Raw genomic sequence first — 20,075 nt, 5'->3', positions numbered from 1 at the left:
CCAAGAGTTTTCACACTAGGCAGTGCAGAGACGGAAGAATTGCTCCATGGTGGGATGGCAACCTTCCCCAGGGAAAGGCGCTAGCTGCTGTGTCAAGTGAATATGGACCTCGGTCCAGATAGTAGCAGCATTCATTACCAATTGACGTCGCTAAGCTGGAGCTTGCGGGAACGGAAGGCGGACCGGTTCGCGCCGGCTTTATCCGTCCGTTGGCCAGTGGGAGCACGCTTTTCCTGGGTTTCTGCTTTGGGATGTCTCAGTTCGAGGTTCTGCCGATTGAGCAGGGGATATTGCTCACTCTCAGTAGGTTCTGGTTCGGTCGACGCCTCGTAGTTCAGGACCAGGTTCTTGATGCGCTGTTGTTCTTCCCGGTCGGCTTGTTGCTGGCTCCGCATGGCAATAGCAAAGGTCGAGTCCGATGGGAGATCAATGGTGCGGGTCTAGATATGATTAGCAATTTGCAGAAGATTGCGGATACGGGTAGAAAGGCCCACCTGTTGCTTGTTTCCCTTCTTTGTCATCAGAGAGAAGGCCATGGTCTTGGGCGCAACAGGTTCTGCCGGGATGGGCTCAGGGCTGGAATCGCTGGGCATGTTTTCGCGGGGGCGCTTCATGGGAAGAGGAATATCAAAGACAGTCTTGCGTTCAAACCGTCTCGAGTCCATGCTCTCGGCCATCATCTTTTCGAATTCTCGATCAAATTCAGCCTCGGTTACTGGGTCTCGTTCCTCTTCCTGTCTGGTGACAATTATTTGTTCGTCCTCAGACTCGCTATCGCTGTCGTCATTTGCCTCCGGGTTGGGTCCAGACGCCTTCAACGGGTTAAACGGGTTAATAGGGCGTACTTCATGTAGACGAGATGGGGGACCTACTTCGGCCTCATCGCTGGATTCCTGGTCTTCGTCTATTTCGTGAATAGCATCCTCCTCAAGGTCCTCGTCAGAAGAGCTGCTCTCAGCGTCTTCTTCGTCGGCTTCAACGGGTCTCTCGGAGTCCTGCACGTTGTAGTTCAGGGCAACAGCTTCGGTGAAAATGCGGGTTGCTTCTTCACCATCGGTAGCAAGCTTCCACTGCGGGCGGATAGAGTGATATGTGTCCTGGACAAGGAAATCGACATCCATGGGCAACGGATCCTTGGTAAATAAGTAGTACTGGAAGAAGGCAAGGAAAAAGTCCAGTTTCTTCTTTGCAGATCCACGATCGAAACAGTGACCACATGTATCTAGAAGAGTGCATGCCAAGCGCAAGCGGAAGTAGTCGTCTGGCAAGTCCAGCATACTAATTTTTCCAGGGGCCGGGGTACCACCTTCATGGCCAAATGTGATAATGCGGTACAAAGTATCGAAGATCACCGGGGAATCGATCATCTTGTAGTTGTAGAGCTCACCTAGATATTTGATTTCCGCAATACGCTTCTGGTTAAACTTGAAGTCATTCTGCTCGAGGCCAAGCGTAACCTGCTCCAGGACGTTGTCGACGATACCAATCACGAAATCTTGGTGGTACCGGTACAGAGCACTCACAAGAATTGCCAGAAGATGAATGCTGCCATATTTCACCTTGACTGGTTTGCTGAACACACGTTCCAGAATCTCGACGACCTCTCGCTCCTCCCAGTGAAGTTTGCGGATGGATTTCAAGATCTTGGTGTAATTCCGCTTGTTCATATCCAGGTAAATTAGCCGGCGGATGTACAGCTCCATAGGCGTACGTTCCTTCTGCTGGATCGCTGGTCGTGGTGGCGGGTCAACATAGTAGATGGCATTTTCGATAACCATCCGCTCCTGCTGGGCCAGATGCTGCACGGTCTTCTTGCGACTCAAGGTCTCGAGGAAAGAAGCCATCCGAGGTGATGATTCGGGGTTGCGCAGAAGGTAACGGCCGCAGTTCTCCAGCAAATGGCCGATAATTTCGATGTTCATGCGCGAAAATTCGTCGAGGGAAACCTTGAAGCAATGGAAGATGATATGCTCCGGAACGACACCAAACTTGGTCAGTTCAGCTAGGTAGCGAACATTGCTCATGCGTACCTGACCGAGGAATTCCTTAGACTTACGCCGCTGCAGACTTCGGAACTCTTCGTCGAGGTATGTGGTCAGTCCCTGTGGAATATCTGGCAGGTACTGTCCAAGCGTTGCCACCAAACGAGAATACAGAGGCAAAAGATCAATACGACCCTTGGGGATGTCCGATACCGCTTTGACTAGTCTGTTTCGTGATGCTTTAGAGTTGACCCAGCAGAAATCGAGGGCAAACTGGTCGACTTGATCTTTGGTCTGTAACTCAGGGAGCTTGGCAAGAAGGGAGTCTACCTGCGCACCCACAGTCTTGCTAGCAATGGCAGTCGACTGGTCATCCGCCTCTGCGGCAGACTTCTCGTCCGAAGGCTCGGCAGAGTCGGCAGTTTCACCATCTGGCTTCTTTTTACCAGACTCCTCGCCTTCGGTCTTCTTCTTTTTGCCGTCCTCGAGCAAGACTGCAGGCACCTTGCCCTTCAAATCGACCAGATTCTCATAGAAGCGTCTCTCTTCTTCGTCTTCCCAAATCCCAGCACCTTCGCCTTGGCCTCGTAGGTAGTCAGTGGTCTTCACAAGGCCAATGCCACCACTGGCAGAAGCATCGGTGGGTTCCTTCTCGGCTAGATCGGGCATATCGGTTCCCAAAGCCTCGCACAGCACCTGGGTATTGGCCACAAGCTTCTCCAGGATCTTGGACTGCTTCTCGAAATTAGCCTGGCGGTCCTCGAAGATTTCACCACTCTTCACGTATGCCTCGGCATTACGGCGGTTTTGTTGTGCGAGCGCTCTCTGGTCTCGAACCACGTGGGCTTTGACATCCTCAAGATACCGGTTCAGGATATTTCTAAACCGCTGCTGAATTTTCTCTGGGGTCAGGGGCAAATCGGTCTCCGAGTGGACATCCCCATTAGTTTCCATAGTCTGCGCGTCCATGCCAGAAGTAGTAGTAGCGCCATCCGCCTCAACGGTTTTCCTACCATCTTCGGCAAGTTTCGAGCCGACGATATCCCAGCTGAAACTTTTCACAAACAAGACTGCAAGGGGCAGGTTCGTATGATCACGGTCATGACCGAGCAATTCTTTCAGAACCTCCAATGGGAACGGGTCAGCCTGTTTGTCCTGGTCCTTCGCGCCCGCAGCGGGAGTCTTGGCTTTCAACGGCGCATCGGACGGCTTGCTCCCAATGCCAACTGCACCCTCTTTGCCCTTCGCACCCAGTTCCTCGGGCCGCTCGACGTCATCGAGGGTCTTCAGCACATTGACCAGCCAAAGCTCCGTAACAACGCGGAGAAGAACGCGATGCCGAGACAGACGATCTTTCTCTTCGCGTTCGCGGATCTCCTGGCTAAGCGCCTTGAGCTGCGCTTTATCCGGTGTGCTCAGTCCGCGGCCGAGCAGCCAGCCGATTTGCCGAGTGAATTCCCAGGGCCCGAAACGCTGGTGCAGCGCACTCACGACCTCTACTCCAGCGGCAATTTCTCCGGGGGATTTTAGCTTGCAGAGGCCTTCGTAACAGGCGGAAATGATCTCGGAAAGGTACTTGTGGAGCGAGAGGGTGCGGATGTCAGCGAGAAACGTGGAAAGGGCGGAGGCACTAATGCCGGTGCGTAGACGTTTGATGAAGGCAGTGTTCTTCTTGAGCGCTGAGTCAAGGGACTTGCTAGTGGAGAATAAATCTTGCAAGTTGTTAGAACCACCCTGAAAGTGGGCTGCAATGGCATTTCGTCATAAAGGGAGTTAGATAAGATCTCACCAGATTCGCCTGTCCAGACTCGCTCGTTCAGGTCGCGAAGCTCCCCTGCAATAGAAAAGCCAGATGTTAGTCAAAATCTCCAGGGTGAGGTGCGATAGACCGTACTTTTACGTTGGCGATCCATGGCTGTGTGTCACACAGGCTCAATCGTGGGGTCCTTTCTGAATGTCCGAGAGGAAAGCGCATAAGTGACTTGAATGCCACATTGGGGGAAAAGAAAAGAGAAGAGAACAGGTCAAAGCTCAAAGCTTTGAAGTGAAGAGAAGCTCAGAGTGCAGGTCCAAAGGTCCAAAGGTCCAAGGCGGAGCGGAGGTGGAAGGCGGACTTTTATTTGCTTATCCATTTATCCACCGGACTTGTGCGATAACTTCACTTCACTTCAAAGGTTATACATAGAAAAGGTCATCTGCACTGTTTTATATTTTTTTGGCGCTTTTGTATATATCTAAAAAAGACGTTTAGAAATACGTCTAAAAATAACATCCAGAAGCACATTGGGATGTTCTTACACAAAACGTTTCAAATATACGCACGTCGTCAAGCACATAAGAGGCCGCATGAGCTGCAGACTATTCTTGTTGTACTTCATTTTGTTATTTTCATCTTAACACTTTCTCAATGCTATTCTTTCAATTTCATTTCAACCCTTTTGTGATGCTCAATTTAAAAAAAATCCCATCATTCATTGTCCCCAAACATCCCCACTTCGTATGGTCCCACCATGAGTTACCCATGCACCAAAAGACGATCATCGCAGCACTAAATACTATTTCGAAGCATTCTAATCCCCACTATGTGCCTCTGTGAACCCCATCTCCTTTCCCTTTTCCGACCCATGCAGTCGTTCTTGCAGCTGATGCTTGTGGTCCTGGGTACTCCAGCTATGTTGGCGATCAAAACTTGGCTTCCACGACTTCTCCGTAGATGTGTTATCTCGGTAGGGACCGGATGGCCTGGCTGTATTGGTTGAAGGATTGGTGTTCTGATTGAATGGGAGAATGACAGTGTGTTCTTTGCCAGTATTCGGAAATTGACCGTAATTATCATTTTTGTTGTTTGATGCCATTTTGAGTGATATAGGTGGATAAGAATAAGATCGATATTGGCGCGTAGTATTCTTCTAGCCACTGGCTTGGAGCTGGCTTATGATAATACTATGATAGAAAAAGATATCGGTTCCATGTTGCGTTCGCAGCTCATCGCTCGTCCTTTTATACCTCTTTGGTGCGGGGTATTCAAACTCTAGATGTGCGGTGTGGCAATGAGTGAAATTGACCCTAGTCGATTTTACAGATATGATACATGTGGAAAGAACCTCTCACAAGGCATGGGTAAGTATTTATCTCCATCTAGGCGGAGGAGGTAGATATGACGTGTGGGTGGCGAAGACATCAAGCCATCCTAGGAGTGGAACAATTGATACACAAAGTAGTAAAGATACGGGCAATTTCATCTAACACAATGATAATATGTCTAGCATTGTAGAATTTCTCAAGGGTTGTGTTTGTACATGAACGTGATATTAAGACAGTAATGGCACAAACCCTGTAGCGAGCATCTGCTGTATCACCTTGATCCAGGCGAGTCTAATGCTTTGTGACTAAATGACTTCACTATACTATATAGCCTGGCTGGAGTATGGTATCCAGTTTTATTTCTGCTAACAAAACATACCAAAACTATACAGGTACTACACCATTGCATCCAATATAATACAAAGGTAACAAATTCTTCAAACTGGTATATTGAAATTGATGAGCTAACATACAAGTCGTGAGTGCGTTCAACCATTGGAAAGCATCCTGACAAAATAGCAAAACCAACGAGGCAAAAGCAGAAGTAGGATACAAGTAGTCCGCGGAGGGCGCGTGACTTTAAGAGTGTCGGGAAACACTGAGTGTCAAACTGGCGAAGTGTCTCTTTGAAGAGACACCTGCAACACATGAGAGCTGGTATCAGAATAACTGATATCTAGGGCAAACAAAACGGCCAACGATGGCCGAAGGAAACATGACGCGTTGGAAACCAACTTTGGAATACCCAAGGTCCCACCAAAACGATATACATGTGCTTTTTGGAGACCAAGGTATCATACACATTGATGTTGCAACGAGAAAATGATACCACCGAGGAACAAAGCAAAAAAAAAAAAAAAAAAAAGGATGTTGACGGAAAGAAATTAAAAACAGGGTATGCCTCACGCCACGCTATGCGAGCCTCCCTAACAGCCAGGGAGACAAAGAATCACTGGAAATATGTACTGAGAAAGTCAATCAGACGGCAGAAAGACATAGGAACTTATTCGATCAATGATTCATTTGGGCTTACGCCAGAAGTATTGCTGGAAACAAGTTAGTTGGGTTCAGGTACATCAATGGATGTATAGGGGACATAGAGGAGGTACTAACCTTGTGCTGCTTCCGACAGTTGCGCAGGCCAGGCTTCCGAAGATCGTCCACAACAGCAGACCGGCGCATCGCATCGTCATCCTCATCAGGAATGTAGTAATATTCACTCTCAAGTGGCTTGCCAGCTGCATCCTTGCCTTCACGGGCAACTCTGCCAATAAACTTGGTCGATTCGAGAATGTTGCGGATATCAGACCTGGCAAGACTGGTGACGTACTCGTGACCGGACTTCCAGTACGCGGGAGGGAGGTTGTTCAATATGGTGGAGAAGGGTGTGGAGGACAGCCGGGAGAAGGCGAGTTGATTAGCAGCATGGTTGCGGACTCTCTCAGACCGTTCATCGGTATACTGGGGCTTGGCCTCGGGAGTCTCGGATTCCCTGTCCTCGTGGACGGTGGTTGGCTGATTAGGAGACCGGGTAGGTTGGAGGGGTTGGGCGGGCAGCAGGCTGCGAGGAGAACGAGCAGGGTGAACGGGGGAATCACCCGCAGTGAAAGAAGCCATACGAGGAAGAAGGTTCTCTCCGAATGGTCCAAACGAGTGGATGATAGGATCATTCTCTTCGTCATTGTCGGAGAACTCCTCAGATCTATTCAGGTCACTCAACTCGCTCGCTCGCGAGGTGTGAAGCATAGCAGTAGCACGACGAGCACTCTGGGAGGTCACCCCAGTGACAGTGTTGTGGCGCTTCAATGGAAAGGGCTCATCCTCAAACACCACTACTGCAGCACGAGAACGAGAAGGTGTGAAAATTGGCGAAGATGGGGGGATGTCATGCTGAACAGCAGGCGAAGGGGAGACAGGTGATGCCAGACGCTGACGATCCATAAGCGGGCTCTCCTGCAGCTCTCGTCGGGATTGGCGTCGCTGGGTTGGTGTTGCTTCGTCACTGGTCTGTTCCGAGTCTGTAGAAGGGCAATCCCTTCGTTCGCTGCGAGGCCATTGAACCAGAACACGAGCCTCATGAACATCTATCATGATATCTGCATCTTTGATGTCCGAGGTAAAGGTCTTGCCTTTGGCCAAGTCATATTTCCTCCCTTGGCAGTGAATCTTTATCCCATTCCACCCCATGCACACGATTTCAACCCTATCCCGATCGAACGGGTTTGGAGCAGGCTTATATGTAGCCTTGACGTGAACCCGAGATATCATGCGGCTAGCAGCAAGCTGGTGATGACATGAGACACTGGATCTGCCCATCAGAATAGACTCCCCACTCTCCGACAACATTATCGCGGGCACGGCTGACAAGGGCGCGCGTTCGAGGGCGGCAGAAAAGGACCGAGTCAGGGAGGGGCGAGAGGTAGCGACGCCAGGAGGGGGCGAAGAGGACATGATATGGGTCGACGAGGTCGGGACCGGGGTGGGATACGTGGAGACATCTGGTTCGCGTGCTACACGCTTTTGAGGCCGAGGAAGGGAGGGCGACGAGCTCGGCTCAAAGGCAGGCAGTAGGGCTGCAGGACGCTTCACGCCCAAGATCGAGCCAACTCGGCTCTTCAACGGAGAGGACTCCATAGTAAAAACAAAAGATGGGACGAAGTCGAACGAGCACTCCTACTCACGAAAGAAAAAAAAAACCTGAGTCGAGGTCGAGGACCCGCGTCTCCGCGTGTTATAGGAACACAGAGAAGAAGCTAGAGAATTTGGAGAAGAGAAAGAAGTCAAGGCCTCCCCTAGAGAAAAGGGTGTGGTGGGATGAAAGAAATTGGTCAAGGAGTAAGGAGGAGAAGCATTGAAGAAAAAGGTCAAAAGGTGTGTGGTGGTGGAATGCCCTGGGGCGGAGGCGTCTTGTCCACCCTGCGCGGAAATGCACGCTTACAGCCCGAGACGCGTTCGATAGACGCCAACCACACTCCACTGCAGGTTCGCGATTTCAATTGCTACCTCTAGGTATTGTACAAATAGTGACGTATAAATCGAGAGACAAAAACATGAAAAGGCGCGAATTGGAGGTTTGTTTCCTCTTAATTCATGCTGTCAACTCTATACACTGCGGCGCGTCCGCGTCTCAAAGCACGTGACCCCACGCGAGACAGTAAACCGGGTTTAAGGATGTGTCAGGAATGGTATCCATGTCTTCAAAATTGTTCTTATTTAGACTGTAGCCCCTAGGATGGTTTCAAAAAAAGGAGTGCAAGATATCTTCCATCCTAAATTGCCAGCCTATTTAAGTCTTAGAAGCCGATGGTGAAATTTAGGTAGATTTCCCAAACTCGTACATAACTAGTACTAGGGGTAAGAAGTACGAATTACTATATGTAGTACTAGGGTATACAATAAATTCCCAGCAGAAAATGCAAGCCCCCTACCACCCTAAACCCCCCACTTACTGTTACGAAATCTCACGAAATTGATCACCGGTCACCTTGTCGCGTCTCCCAGCCATTTGCCCGACGACCTTGACACCATTCAAGTCTTTGATAAATCATAAGGTTTTCTCTCCCAGGGCATATACGCTAAATTCCTGATCAATTATGAAGAAGCAAAAAAACAACAACAAAACGCCCTAGTTTTTGCACTTGGTTTTTGTTGATAAGTGCTAGTGGGGCCTCGGGTAGTTTGGTTTTTTGGTATGTTTTTTGGTATAGTTCAACTCACCGGTCTTCTCTAGGGCTGAGAATCTCCAATAGCAAAGAATGTTCTTAGGTAATTTATCTGAATGACCTTGAAATCTCATATCAGCTGTAAAGTTATACCTCTCGCAAAGTCCCCTTGCCTGATATATGAGTGTAACGCATGTGGTCTTGTCCGTTATATATAACGGCACATTTTGGAAATTATATTAAGCCATAACAAGAGGTAATACAAAAAAACGACGTAATTAAGCAATAGTGGTTTCCTACTAAAGCTCTATAGTGTATTTTTGCTTATAAGATTGAAGCATGTACATATTGGCCCCCTTCCCTCCCCGAGCTGCAGGAATCGTCAATAATGATTCCTTTCCTGGACCTGCTGTATATTCTTATCAGCTATTTCATTCCTACTCACTCTTTCTTGCCTTGCTAGTGACAACAAGACCCTACCTCAAGCCAGCTTCTAACATACTGTTTCTTTGGACTCCAATGCCGTTCCACATCCGACCCCGCTTCTTCTCCTTCAAAGTCTCCCAAATCGAATCATGAATCCTGGTATATGGGACTTTAGTTGACACGACACCCTATCAAACTCAAAATTTAAATACCGTAGTCCTCCTTATTAGCCCTACCTGTGACGCTTGCGTTGGTAGCGGGAGGCAGGGTGTTGTTCCATCTGATATAAATTGGATATAGAACCATCTAGTAAGGCCGACCGAGGACTCAGCGTAAAGGCGATGGAGTACAGGACATTCGAGTGCGGCTACCAGTCACTGTGTTTCTGACTTAGCTCCTGGAAGAAAAATTTGAAGATATATAAATCCCTGTCCTTTTCCGATACCGAGCATGGCGAAAAAAAGACATGACCGTTGAAAGTGGCACTCGACAAAGCGACTGGGCAACTCCACCTGGTACGTCGGTAATATATAGACCAATGCAAAGTACGGAGCAAAAGACTGACAGGTAATTCCTCTTGGCGTAACCCGATAGTCCCTAAGCCCCATGCCACTCTGATAAAAGGGAGTCTCCTGGCAGTATCACACTCAATAGACTACCGACTCCCAATTTGTATTGGTTGTTTTGGTAGCACCCTAGGATCTAACGCAAAGTTCTCTTTCGAGTTCTTGAAGATTAATCAGGGATCGATAAGAAGGGTATTATTGAACTGCGTTGACGGTAATGTTTCCCAGGCAAACAAAATTGGTGTGGCTGATGGGAGGGCTTAGGTCTATGACTTGCCGGGAGAGTGAGTGACTTTCTTTCGCTGTATTCAAATAGGAAGACTATGCCTTGAGACTTCTCTGAAGAATTTGGCTGAAGGCATCGTCACTTGGGCGCGCTGCATCCCATTATCAAGCGCACAGCCGACCTGGTGGGTGTAGATGTCCTGTAAGGGGTTTGAAGGGGTTTGGGTTGAAACTCGCAAGAAAAGCATGGGTTAGAAAAGACAAATTCTTGACATTTGATATCTCCCGGTCGCAAATCAAGACAGAGGGGTGAAAAGCGGTCGGGCGCAGCATGTGTTGTTGGTTGTCGTCTGTGTGGCACAAAGTGAGGCTTGTTTGCATGAAGGACAACGATTTCAAACATATTGTCAAATAAGTAGGCTCTTAGACCAATCATGTATATTGATGTTTCTATAGAGTGTCAAACCGGGGCTTTGACCTCAAAGCTGTTGGTCTACAAAGACGCCTCCATCCTTAGTTATCACGATATATTAGGGCTTCGCTCTTATACATATCGACACGTGATTAGGGTGAATCAAAAAATTTCATATTACCCAGGCACATTTCTTTCGAGCAGGCTGCAATTTAGGTGTGATTAGATGAGATTGTATCTGTTGACAATAGGTATAGAAGCAATGACGGAACTACGCATGCTACCTAAAGCTATAGCTACTGAGTGGGGTCATCTGGCGTTTCATCATGTACGCGACGTGTCACATGCTCCAAGCGCTTGCCGCCACACTAATAAATAGCTGGTCCCTCACGTTGTGGGGAACTGTAGGTAGCTCAAATACAACGACACATACATGTAGGTTGGTACATGTCACACATTGCTGGCTTGCACGTTATACGACATGTGTCTTTACAGAAGGCCCCTGCATTGACTACTATTGGAATAGTATCTAGCGCCTACTTGATCATGGGGGAGAAATTATAGAAGAACGCCGTGGAATATCATTCGAAGGATTAAGAAGATTGCTGACAAAAAAAGATACAAATAAAATAAAAAACAGATAGTGCATATCTGCTGGACTAGATCACCCCCCTGTTGGATGCAAGGCCAAGAAGTCAAGAGCGGCTAGCCGATGACCGACTGTTACAGAACCAGCTGTGTGCCGCGATTCCCCCATTGAATCAACCCATAAGCTCAAAATTTTCACCTCAAGCGAAGTATAGGATGAATCAGGTCACCAAGAATCCAAAGAAAAGCATCAGGGGTAGGGAGAATCGAGCTTCAGTCACCAGGACAAAAATGAAAGGGGAGGGAACGAGGGATAGATTTGAAATCAAGAACTGATTGGCACTTGAAGATAAAGAAAGTAAATCTAGCCATCAAATAAAAAAAATATCGCTCCCATCAATGTGTCTGACCAGGGGGTAAGATGTGGTCATAAGAAATAAAACAAAAGCATGCAACGAGGTTTGGATTTCGAGCCCAGTCACACATAAAAACAAAATAGAACTTAAGATACACAGAAATGAATAATGATCCTTCGAATAAGAAACCGTGAATATAGACAGATGCACATAGGGAAGCGAGATAAGAGCGGTAGCTCTACTCGCCCTAGTGTAATTCGAACATGGAAGACTCATCGAGTTTCGCTTGGCAGTCTGAGGGCTGCCGCCGACCAAAAAGTGGTTGCGACATTTAGTCGTAGAAGACGTAGTAGGCCTTGCCGGAAGTGACACCAACCTGGGGAGAGGTATTGTTAGTATAAAAATTCGACAACTGGGAGGCTTGAGGACAAAAGACTTACCGTGCAACCGCTGTTGCCGCTGATGGGACCTTTAGAGTCGTAGAACTTGCCATTCTCGTAACGGCACTCATCGCTGAGGTTGTCACCCTCAAGCTTAACATTGAAGTCGAGAAGCTCGTTGGTGGTCGGGGTGTTAGGGAAGATAGACAGGAACTTTCCAGACTTGGTATAACCGACACCAAGGTTGATGGGAGCCCAGTTACCGATGGGCTCGCTGCCATCACCCCACTGGCAACCCTTCTCAGTGGACACGCCCTTGGGGTTAACGTAGTACTGGGCGGAGGTGACCTTACCCTCCCAGAAGAAGTAGTTGTCACCATCGGGGCAAGTCAGATCGTGAATAGCACCGGGAGTGGCGGCTAGAGGAACGGTCTCAGACTCGGTACCGGGGTAATCAGTACGGCAAACGGCAACGTCGTGTGACATCTGATTCTTGACGTGGACACCGCCAACGCCAGGAATGCAAAGCTGCTTGTAGTTCTTGTTGGTGAGGTAGAGCTTGTTGTCAAGCTTGCATTGGAGACCACCGACGGACTGGCCGGTAGCACCCTGGGTGGTGGGCCACTGGGACTTTTGGTATCCAGGTGGGCAAGCGTACGAGCACATGGCACCGTGGTGGCACTCATCGCCAGTAACAGCGGTCACAATATCACTGACCAGATCATCGAATATAGTGACGTACTGGATACCGGAGTAACCACCAAGACCAAGGTAATCAAGAGGGAGAGCACCGTATTGCGAAGGGAAGTCACCACAGTCGATCTCACCATCAGGGAAGTCGGCAGTGAGGCCGGTGGCACCGGAGCCGCTGGAGCTTGAAGAAGCGGTCTTGGTAGGAGCGGCAGCTGTGGTGGTGGTGCTAGAGCTGGGCACGACTGTGCTTGTCGAGCTGGCTGGGATGATAATAGCTGAGGTCTCTTGGAGGATGGCAGGGGCAACGGTAGCGGTCGATGTTGGGACGGACGTGGTCGTGGAACTCGAGGTAGGTTTGACAGTGGTCGTGCTGCTGCTGCTGCTGCTGCTAGATGGGCAAGCAGCGGCAACGGCGGCGTCCAGCCACTCAAGCTGATGGCTTGCGAGACCCTCGCAGGCTTCCTCGATGGTGATGGCCTGGGGACCATCGGCCTTAGACGGGTCCATTACAACGAAATCATACACAACTGGGCCGGGAACTGAAACGGTCTCAGTCTCAGTAGCGCGCTTGTGGGCGTGAGCATGACCATGGCCATGGGCGGCGGCGAGGCCAGCTGTCGCCAGGACGGCAACGGTGTTCTGGAACTTCATTGTAGTGGTGCGAATCTGCTGACTATGATGTGTTAGTTGCATCAAATCCGTGTATAATTCTTTTCATCCAATGGTGCTCCATCGTGTAGAGTAGCTTGCATGCGATCGAGTCCCTGCAACCATATATTGCGCGTGTTGTGTTGCACAATCGTCTGTACAGTTCCCTGACAACACCCAATACTCCACACCACACCACATCGCGTCCTGATATTGCAACATGTAGGGATAAATAGGAAATAGCACCTACATCAAGGGTAGTCGCGCGTTTTTCGTAGACAATGGAGGAAAAGACAGCGGTTTTCAAATGAATGTGGAGAGAACGAGTCCCTCGGGTGTGGGAAAACTTCGAGAAAGGAGAGCTGCTATTTCAAAGACTGGGGAAGAAGAAGTCAGGGAGAGACAAAAAGGAGGGGGGGCGAGTCGGTCAATGTCCTAATGGCGTTAGTGTGATAGTCACGGGAAAAGGGGCAGGTACGGGAATAATAATAATACTTCGACATACAAGTCTTACACTGCCTACCTTTTGTCTTGGTAGTGGACCCTGGAAAGAGTCTGGATGCTATTTACTTGCTTGGCATATATTTTTTTTCCTCAATAGTTTCCATACTCTATACTATTCACTTCTTTATTCCCCAGTTCAGTTTTTATAACTATACATCCATGGGTTGAGGTAGTTCTTTTTTTCTTCTTTTCTTTTTGTTTACTTTTTCCTGCTTGGCGTTAAAACAAGATTAAAAACTGTCAGGGGAGCCAATGAGAGGTAAGGATTGCGCATCTTTGGGCCCCCAGAATTCAGGTACACCAATCAGTATTTACGGTCTGTCAAAATTCCTTGCGTATCCATGGGTACCAGGGGAATTCAATATGGGTGATTCTTTCAGTTGCAATTTATAAGAGTACGCTATTGAAGTTACTTCCCCCTTATAGTCTTTATACTTACAATCTTTATATGTTATAACCCGGCTATCAACTCTTGACATTCGGCATATGACAAAGGGGTAATAATCCTACTTAAGTAGAACCCCTGACAACCCTGAACTGACTGATCTACTCCGTCCCCGCCCAGATTTTCCAAGACTTACAGTGCAGTGTAGCCGGCAAGGAGGGTTCCCCTGATGGTACTAGCGCCTGGTTCCTAGTCCCGGTTCGTATTCTTTAACTACTCCGTGCTCCGTACTCCGTACTCCGTACTCAAATTCCAGTCTGCCAATACCAAGTTCATATACCAGAATCTGACCTGCTCACGCGGTCGCTAAAATTAAATATCAGCCCACAACATAGGTGGTTTACGAATGCGCCTAGTCAGAAGATACGGAGAGTAGAGTCCTCTCTAGGTACACATAGGCTTTGAGCTATACAAACTTCACACCCTGTACTCCGTAGTGACGACGACTCCGCGCTTTAAATTTGTAAATCCACGCACTTCTCCATGGTCTCCATATTCCTCTCTCTCTAGCAGCCGGGAGTTGCTCCGCCCACCCACTTTTTCGATAATTTGTCCAGTGGAATAATGATAGGCGAGCTAGAAGGCGACGGACTTGTCGATCCACAGCAATCTTAATCCTACTGTGGACGGCACGGCCTTGTCCGCGTCATAGCACGCTCTAGCACAGAATTACAGTGGGACCTCCGAAATATTGGGCCAAACTAATGTACCCGCATATACCGCCTTTTTATATTCTGCCGGCTTAAACCCCCCATATATTAAATAAACTAATTTAGGACGCCGCCGGCTCCGGCGAGGTAGAATTGTAATGTGAGGTATAACTGGCATTTAAATAAAGAGGAATTAATAGAGGAACGAGCGAAAACGCGGAGGGGACGCGGTATATACTTGGCATGGTACCCCGTAGAGGTTGGCAGTATATTTAATAGACAGGCGGTATGCAGAGGCGGTCTATATCGGTACTTTAGTTTGGCCCAATATTTCGGAGGTCCCACTATACAAAAAAAAAAATACAAATGTATTATCGTATCAATAACCTCGGAAAAATTGGATATCGGTACCACGTTCTCTTTCTCCTTACAATAACGAAACTCGACCGAGGAATCTTATATTAGGGCATGCTTTTGTCTTGACGTGCACTACTCCGTACTCATACATATATAACTAAGTAAAAAAAGCCAACAAGGCATCGAACCTGCCTTTTCGGGTACGAATATTCAGCTCCACAGTCATCCGATCATTCCGATCCTTTCAACTTTGTTTTAACTGGTGCCTGCAACAATTGTAACATCTGTCCAACCAACTCCTTTTTCTCTGCTTCAAACCACATTTAGGTATTACTCAAATACATTTATATATGGGTGCTTGTGTGGCTCCCTATTTATGCATAATATTCTCCGTACAAGGAATATTATATGACTCCATACTTTGATATATATCATACTCCGTTCTGCTAACGTTCAAGCCTTTTTTTTAATATTAAAACCGGAGACTGCCCACAGTTCGGCCTCGGGGACCGCTGTTCGTTTCATGTGAATTAATTTAATTTTCGTCTAGGTTCCATTTCTCATTTAATTGCGGCTTACTTGCAAAATTCGCACATCTGTACAAAGTAATAGACGGGATATCATTGTTGGCACCTATTAGCTATCGGTTACATTAGTTCTATGGCTTGTCTCAATATGGGCTGAAGAACATACAATGTACATCATAGTCCTCGGTAATCTCGCATTCTTCGGTCAATGCCGAAGCCTGGTTTCACAATATACGATGTATTAAAACAAAATCGAAAAGACCTAGCTAGTTTAAATGGGGCATGTTATATGGAAATGGTTCATGATACCTATCAACATATATTACAACAATGCTTCGAGCTACGGAGTACGGAGTACGGAGTACATACACAGAGATCCAACCCGTTTGTGTCTATAAATAGTAGTTACCTAAGCCGCGATGGACTTGGCACTCTATAACTAACTAACTAAGGTGGCGATCAATTTTTGATTCCTTTTTCTGGAGAAGGGAGGGAGTATTCCATAGTGCATATTTTTAGATAATGTGAAACAGCCTAAAATCGCCGTGACTCTAGAGCTTATCCCAGCCGCATAGTATCCCGTAATCCATCACACGTTCATCAGCCGCCTCCGAGTTACCCTTGGATACAATAAAAGCCCTAAAATGGAACCAAACATTCAGCCCTAGAGGCACGGTACACAGGGTAACTACTCCATAGGATCCCATGACCTCTGTACATATGTGAGCTGTGGCTGGAGGGTCTTTTTTTCTACCACTGATCTAGATTTTTAGCCGTACCCATATGATGTATAAGCCGCGCTATCTGATTTCACATGTCGTTACCACTACCTCGCCATTAGTTCCATAGATGATTCAATCCGCCCTCCGCAAGGAGTACGGATGTCGTTATACTCCGTAGTAAGGTCTGATCTGAAAATCACGCGTGAGTTCTTAGGGTACCTGGGTCCGTGTTGTAGATGCTGCGAATTGGCATATGCCATACCTTTATCATCCAAATAAAATTCAGTGGATAATGAGCTCGAGCCGGCAGATGGTATATTGGCGGACTCCAGTTCATTTCTGTTTTGGGCGTAAAATCCACTGTACTCTGTATGTTGTAGGGGGTTACGGTATCGCTCCACTGCGAGAGCAAGTTTATTTTTTTTGGTTTGGCATCTTAGACGTGGAAATTTTCTACGAGGCTTGTGAGCTTATTGCCCCGAGTGAATCGCCAGACTTCTTATTTGAAAAGCATATGTAAATACATACGGAGTACATAGTAGTTACTTACCCCTGCTTGATAAGAGCGGTGCGATGTATGCCTTAGGCATCAACTGGGGTCTGGACTGCCAAGAACGGATGAACTGCCACCGCCTTCCAAATTTTTTTTGAGTCCCGATATGATTGCAAAAAAATTGGAGATGTTCATCGAGTGTACAACTTGCTAAAATGGGCTCCTCTACTACTCAACTCACCTCGAAGGTGACCTCCGGCTCCCCTTACCAACTTGACAAGCCCCAGGTTAGTATCAATGACCCCCAAGATCCAGTTTCGCAAAGTACTTATCTTATTTAATTAGACCATCAAAGCTTCCACTGCGCTGCTGAAGCACATCAAGTCCACCCAGCAGGAACAGGAGAAGACCGCCACCAAGAAGACCCTGATTGGCGACGATGATTCCGATGATGAGGACAGCGCGACTAAGAGCGAAGCAGTCTGGCTCGTTCTCACCACCAAGCAGCATGTGGTGGACAAGAACCGCCTGAAGCCCGGCAAAATCAGCATCCCTCACTCTCTCAACACATCTCCCTCGCTTAGCATCTGTTTGATCACTGCCGACCCCCAGCGTGGCGTTAAAGATATCATTGCCGACCCATCCTTCCCCCAGGGCCTTTCCTCCCGCATCGAGAAGGTCATTGGTTTCTCTAAACTTAAGGCCCGCTACCAGAGCTTCGAGAGCCGACGCCAATTGTTTGCCGAGCACGATGTTTTCCTCGCTGATGACCGCATCGCCATGCGCCTGGTGCAGAGTCTCGGAAAGATCTTTTACAAGTCAAGCAAGCGCCCAATTCCCATCCGTATCGCCGCGATCGAGAAGGTGGACGGCAAGCGGGTCAAGAAGGAACCCAAGACCCCCAACGTCACCTCCAAGGAAGAGAAGCACGCCTCTTTCGCCCCTCCTCTCATTGTCGCTAAGGAGATCGAGCGTACCCTGAACTGCGCCTCCGTGCACCTCGCACCATCCACCACCGCTTCCGTCCGCGTTGGTTCGTCCAAGTTCACCGCCGAGCAGTTGTCTGAGAATATTGCCGCTGTTGTCAACGGTCTGACCGAGAAGTTTGTCGCAAAGGGCTGGAGAAACATCAAGGGTCTTCACATCAAGGGCGCCAACACCATGGCCCTGCCTATTTGGCTCGCTGATGAGTTGTGGGTGGAGGATGCTAACGTGTTGGAAGCTGCCCCTGAAACTGAAGCTATCAAGGACTCTAAGAAACGCAAGTCCGCTGGAGACGGCAAGCTGCTTGAGGAGGAGAAGAAGACCAAGAAGACCAAGGCAACAGAGGACGAGGAAGAGGCTGCGTCCATGGCTGCGCGGAAAGAGAAGCTCCAGCAGCTCAAGGCTCAGGCTCTTGAGGATGGCGACACAAGCAAACCCGCCGCAACGAAGACTGGCGGCAAGAAGAAGAGAAAGTCGACTTCATGATTGTTATAGCTCTTAATGTTTTCTGCATGTAAAGGTATTTCTGGCGTACAAAATATCACGTGTCTATTGTTCCGACAATTTATATTACGCTAGTAATTGAAATTATCCTAATAGTAGATAAACTAAAGAATAACAGAGAAATAGATTAAGCCCCTTTTATATTTCTATCTTTCCATCGCCGTCGCATGCGTTACTTTGAAGAATAGTCAGGCTATATAATCGCCGCATTAACCGAGTCCGACCTCGGGGAGCTAGTCTTGGCATCCCGACGATAGCCATCCGAAGTCACATCACCGTGAATCGCCGAGCTTCAATCTTGCTCTTCTCCCCACGCCTGGAAGAACAACGCCAACTCATTCCACCAAGTTGTCAATATGATTCCAATCGCTCGGCACTCTGTCCTGCGGGTTGCCCGCTCTCAGCTCCAACCCACCCGGAAGCTGAGCCAGCCCGCTTCTTCAGCGCTTGCACGTCTCCTCTCCACCCTCGCCGTTCTCGAGCAACGCAATGGCAAGCTTGAGTCTTCATCTTTGTCCGCGATTGCGGCCGCACTGAAGCTCGGTGGCTCAGTAACGGGTTTCATCGCCGGTTCTGGTGTCAAGGGCACCTCTGCTGCCGAGGCTGCTAAAGTTAAGGGTATTGAAAAGGTTTTGGCCGTGGATAATGACGCATACGAGAAGGTATATCCACCAGCATTCTCGGAAATCAATTTCTGTAGAAGGAATCTTAACTAATAATTGGGTTTCTTGCGCGATAGGGCCTCCCCGAAAACTACGCCCCTCTTCTCGTCGAGAACATTAAGAAGGGCGAATTCACCCACGTTGTTGCAGGCCACTCTGCCTTCGGAAAGAGTCTGTTGCCCCGCGTGGCTGCTCTCTTGGATGTGCAACAAATTTCAGATATCACCGGTATCGAAAGCGAGGACAGTATGTGAATAGCCGAGGAAGAAGTTTGACATGTGATCCGGCCGCTAATCATAATTCAGCTTTCGTCCGTCCCATCTACGCCGGTAACGCCATTCTGACCGTCCAGTCAACGGACAACGTCAAGGTCATCACAGTGCGAGGCACAGCCTTCCAGGATGTGGAGATCGAGGGCGGCTCCGCCGAGGTCGTCGACGGAGCGGACCCTAATGTCCCCGCGATGACCGAGTGGGTGTCCGAGGAATTGACCAAATCCGAGCGCCCGGAACTCGCCACAGCCGCCCGTGTCGTGTCTGGAGGTCGAGGCTTGAAGTCAAAGGAGGAGTTTGACCGCATCATGCTTCCGCTGGCGGATGCCCTCGGCGCTGCTATTGGTGCTTCGCGTGCTGCTGTTGACAGTGGCTTCGCCGATAATAGTCTGCAGGTCGGCCAGACTGGTAAGAACGTGGCTCCTCAGCTGTACCTCTGTGCTGGTATCTCCGGTGCTATCCAGCACTTGGCTGGTATGAAGGACAGCAAGGTCATTGCTGCCATCAACAAGGATGCCGAGGCCCCCATTTTCCAGATTGCCGATGTTGGCCTTGTCGGTGACCTGTTTGACAAGGTGCCTGAGCTGACCGAGAAGGTCAAGAGCGCCTAATTTGGTTGCACGACTACTTTCTCTTTTGTATCACGACCTATCGGCCAGGCTGATGCATGCACCTTTTTTTTCTGTTAAATGAAACGTACAGTATACCATTGATTAGAGGACTAGAACCAACATTGGTTCAGTACAATACCAAATTTCCATTTTTGATCTGATTTCAATATAATTGGAAATAACCGAATTCCTTCATCTTCGTACTTTACCTTTAGAACAATCTAGTCTACAAATCAAACATTGGTTGAGTACATTTGGAGAGACACTCTTGAAGAAGAGCCTGTAAAAAGACTATGCGGCCAAAACGGGACTAGCGCGTTTT

At 48.4% G+C, this 20,075-nt stretch overlaps 7 protein-coding genes across 7 annotated transcripts; 2 read left to right on the top strand and 5 right to left on the bottom strand.

Annotated features, from left to right (window-relative positions):
- Positions 1-134: 134 nt before the first annotated feature.
- Positions 135-3,895, bottom strand: N7479_006099 (regulator of nonsense transcripts 2; the record flags this gene model as incomplete). Its single annotated transcript, XM_057253795.1, has 4 exons — positions 135-440; positions 495-3,694; positions 3,772-3,816; positions 3,877-3,895. 4 exons carry the CDS (start codon positions 3,893-3,895, stop codon positions 135-137), a joined length of 3,570 nt encoding a protein of 1,189 aa, XP_057107657.1.
- Positions 3,896-4,552: 657 nt separating this feature from the next.
- N7479_006098 (uncharacterized protein) lies at positions 4,553-4,837 on the bottom strand (the record flags this gene model as incomplete). The annotated part of the gene is made up of 1 exon (XM_057253794.1): positions 4,553-4,837. One exon carries the CDS (start codon positions 4,835-4,837, stop codon positions 4,553-4,555), a length of 285 nt encoding a protein of 94 aa, XP_057107656.1.
- A 1,248-nt stretch (positions 4,838-6,085) lies between these two features.
- fhdA (putative transcription factor Tos4) lies at positions 6,086-7,700 on the bottom strand (the record flags this gene model as incomplete). Its single annotated transcript, XM_057253793.1, has 2 exons — positions 6,086-6,112; positions 6,180-7,700. 2 exons carry the CDS (start codon positions 7,698-7,700, stop codon positions 6,086-6,088), a joined length of 1,548 nt encoding a protein of 515 aa, XP_057107655.1.
- A 3,932-nt stretch (positions 7,701-11,632) lies between these two features.
- Positions 11,633-13,025, bottom strand: sun1 (SUN family protein UTH1; the record flags this gene model as incomplete). Its single annotated transcript, XM_057253792.1, has 2 exons — positions 11,633-11,677; positions 11,742-13,025. 2 exons carry the CDS (start codon positions 13,023-13,025, stop codon positions 11,633-11,635), a joined length of 1,329 nt encoding a protein of 442 aa, XP_057107654.1.
- Positions 13,026-13,325: 300 nt separating this feature from the next.
- Positions 13,326-13,584, bottom strand: N7479_006095 (uncharacterized protein; the record flags this gene model as incomplete). Its single annotated transcript, XM_057253791.1, has 2 exons — positions 13,326-13,457; positions 13,537-13,584. Coding segments are annotated over 2 exons (180 nt in total), but the record flags the coding sequence as incomplete, so codon positions are not given.
- A 3,351-nt stretch (positions 13,585-16,935) lies between these two features.
- Positions 16,936-18,190, top strand: N7479_006094 (uncharacterized protein; the record flags this gene model as incomplete). Its single annotated transcript, XM_057253790.1, has 2 exons — positions 16,936-17,007; positions 17,066-18,190. The coding sequence occupies 2 exons, from the start codon at positions 16,936-16,938 to the stop codon at positions 18,188-18,190; spliced, it is 1,197 nt and encodes a 398-aa protein (XP_057107652.1).
- Positions 18,191-18,564: 374 nt separating this feature from the next.
- Positions 18,565-19,753, top strand: N7479_006093 (electron transfer flavoprotein subunit alpha/FixB family protein; the record flags this gene model as incomplete). Its single annotated transcript, XM_057253789.1, has 3 exons — positions 18,565-18,870; positions 18,948-19,116; positions 19,176-19,753. The coding sequence occupies 3 exons, from the start codon at positions 18,565-18,567 to the stop codon at positions 19,751-19,753; spliced, it is 1,053 nt and encodes a 350-aa protein (XP_057107651.1).
- Positions 19,754-20,075: the final 322 nt, after the last annotated feature.

This window comes from Penicillium vulpinum (assembly GCF_028829585.1).
Source record: "Penicillium vulpinum strain IBT 29486 chromosome Unknown utg000003l_segment0_segment0, whole genome shotgun sequence".
Taxonomy (NCBI): domain Eukaryota; kingdom Fungi; phylum Ascomycota; class Eurotiomycetes; order Eurotiales; family Aspergillaceae; genus Penicillium; species Penicillium vulpinum.
This window is presented reverse-complemented; position numbering and strand designations above follow the sequence as displayed.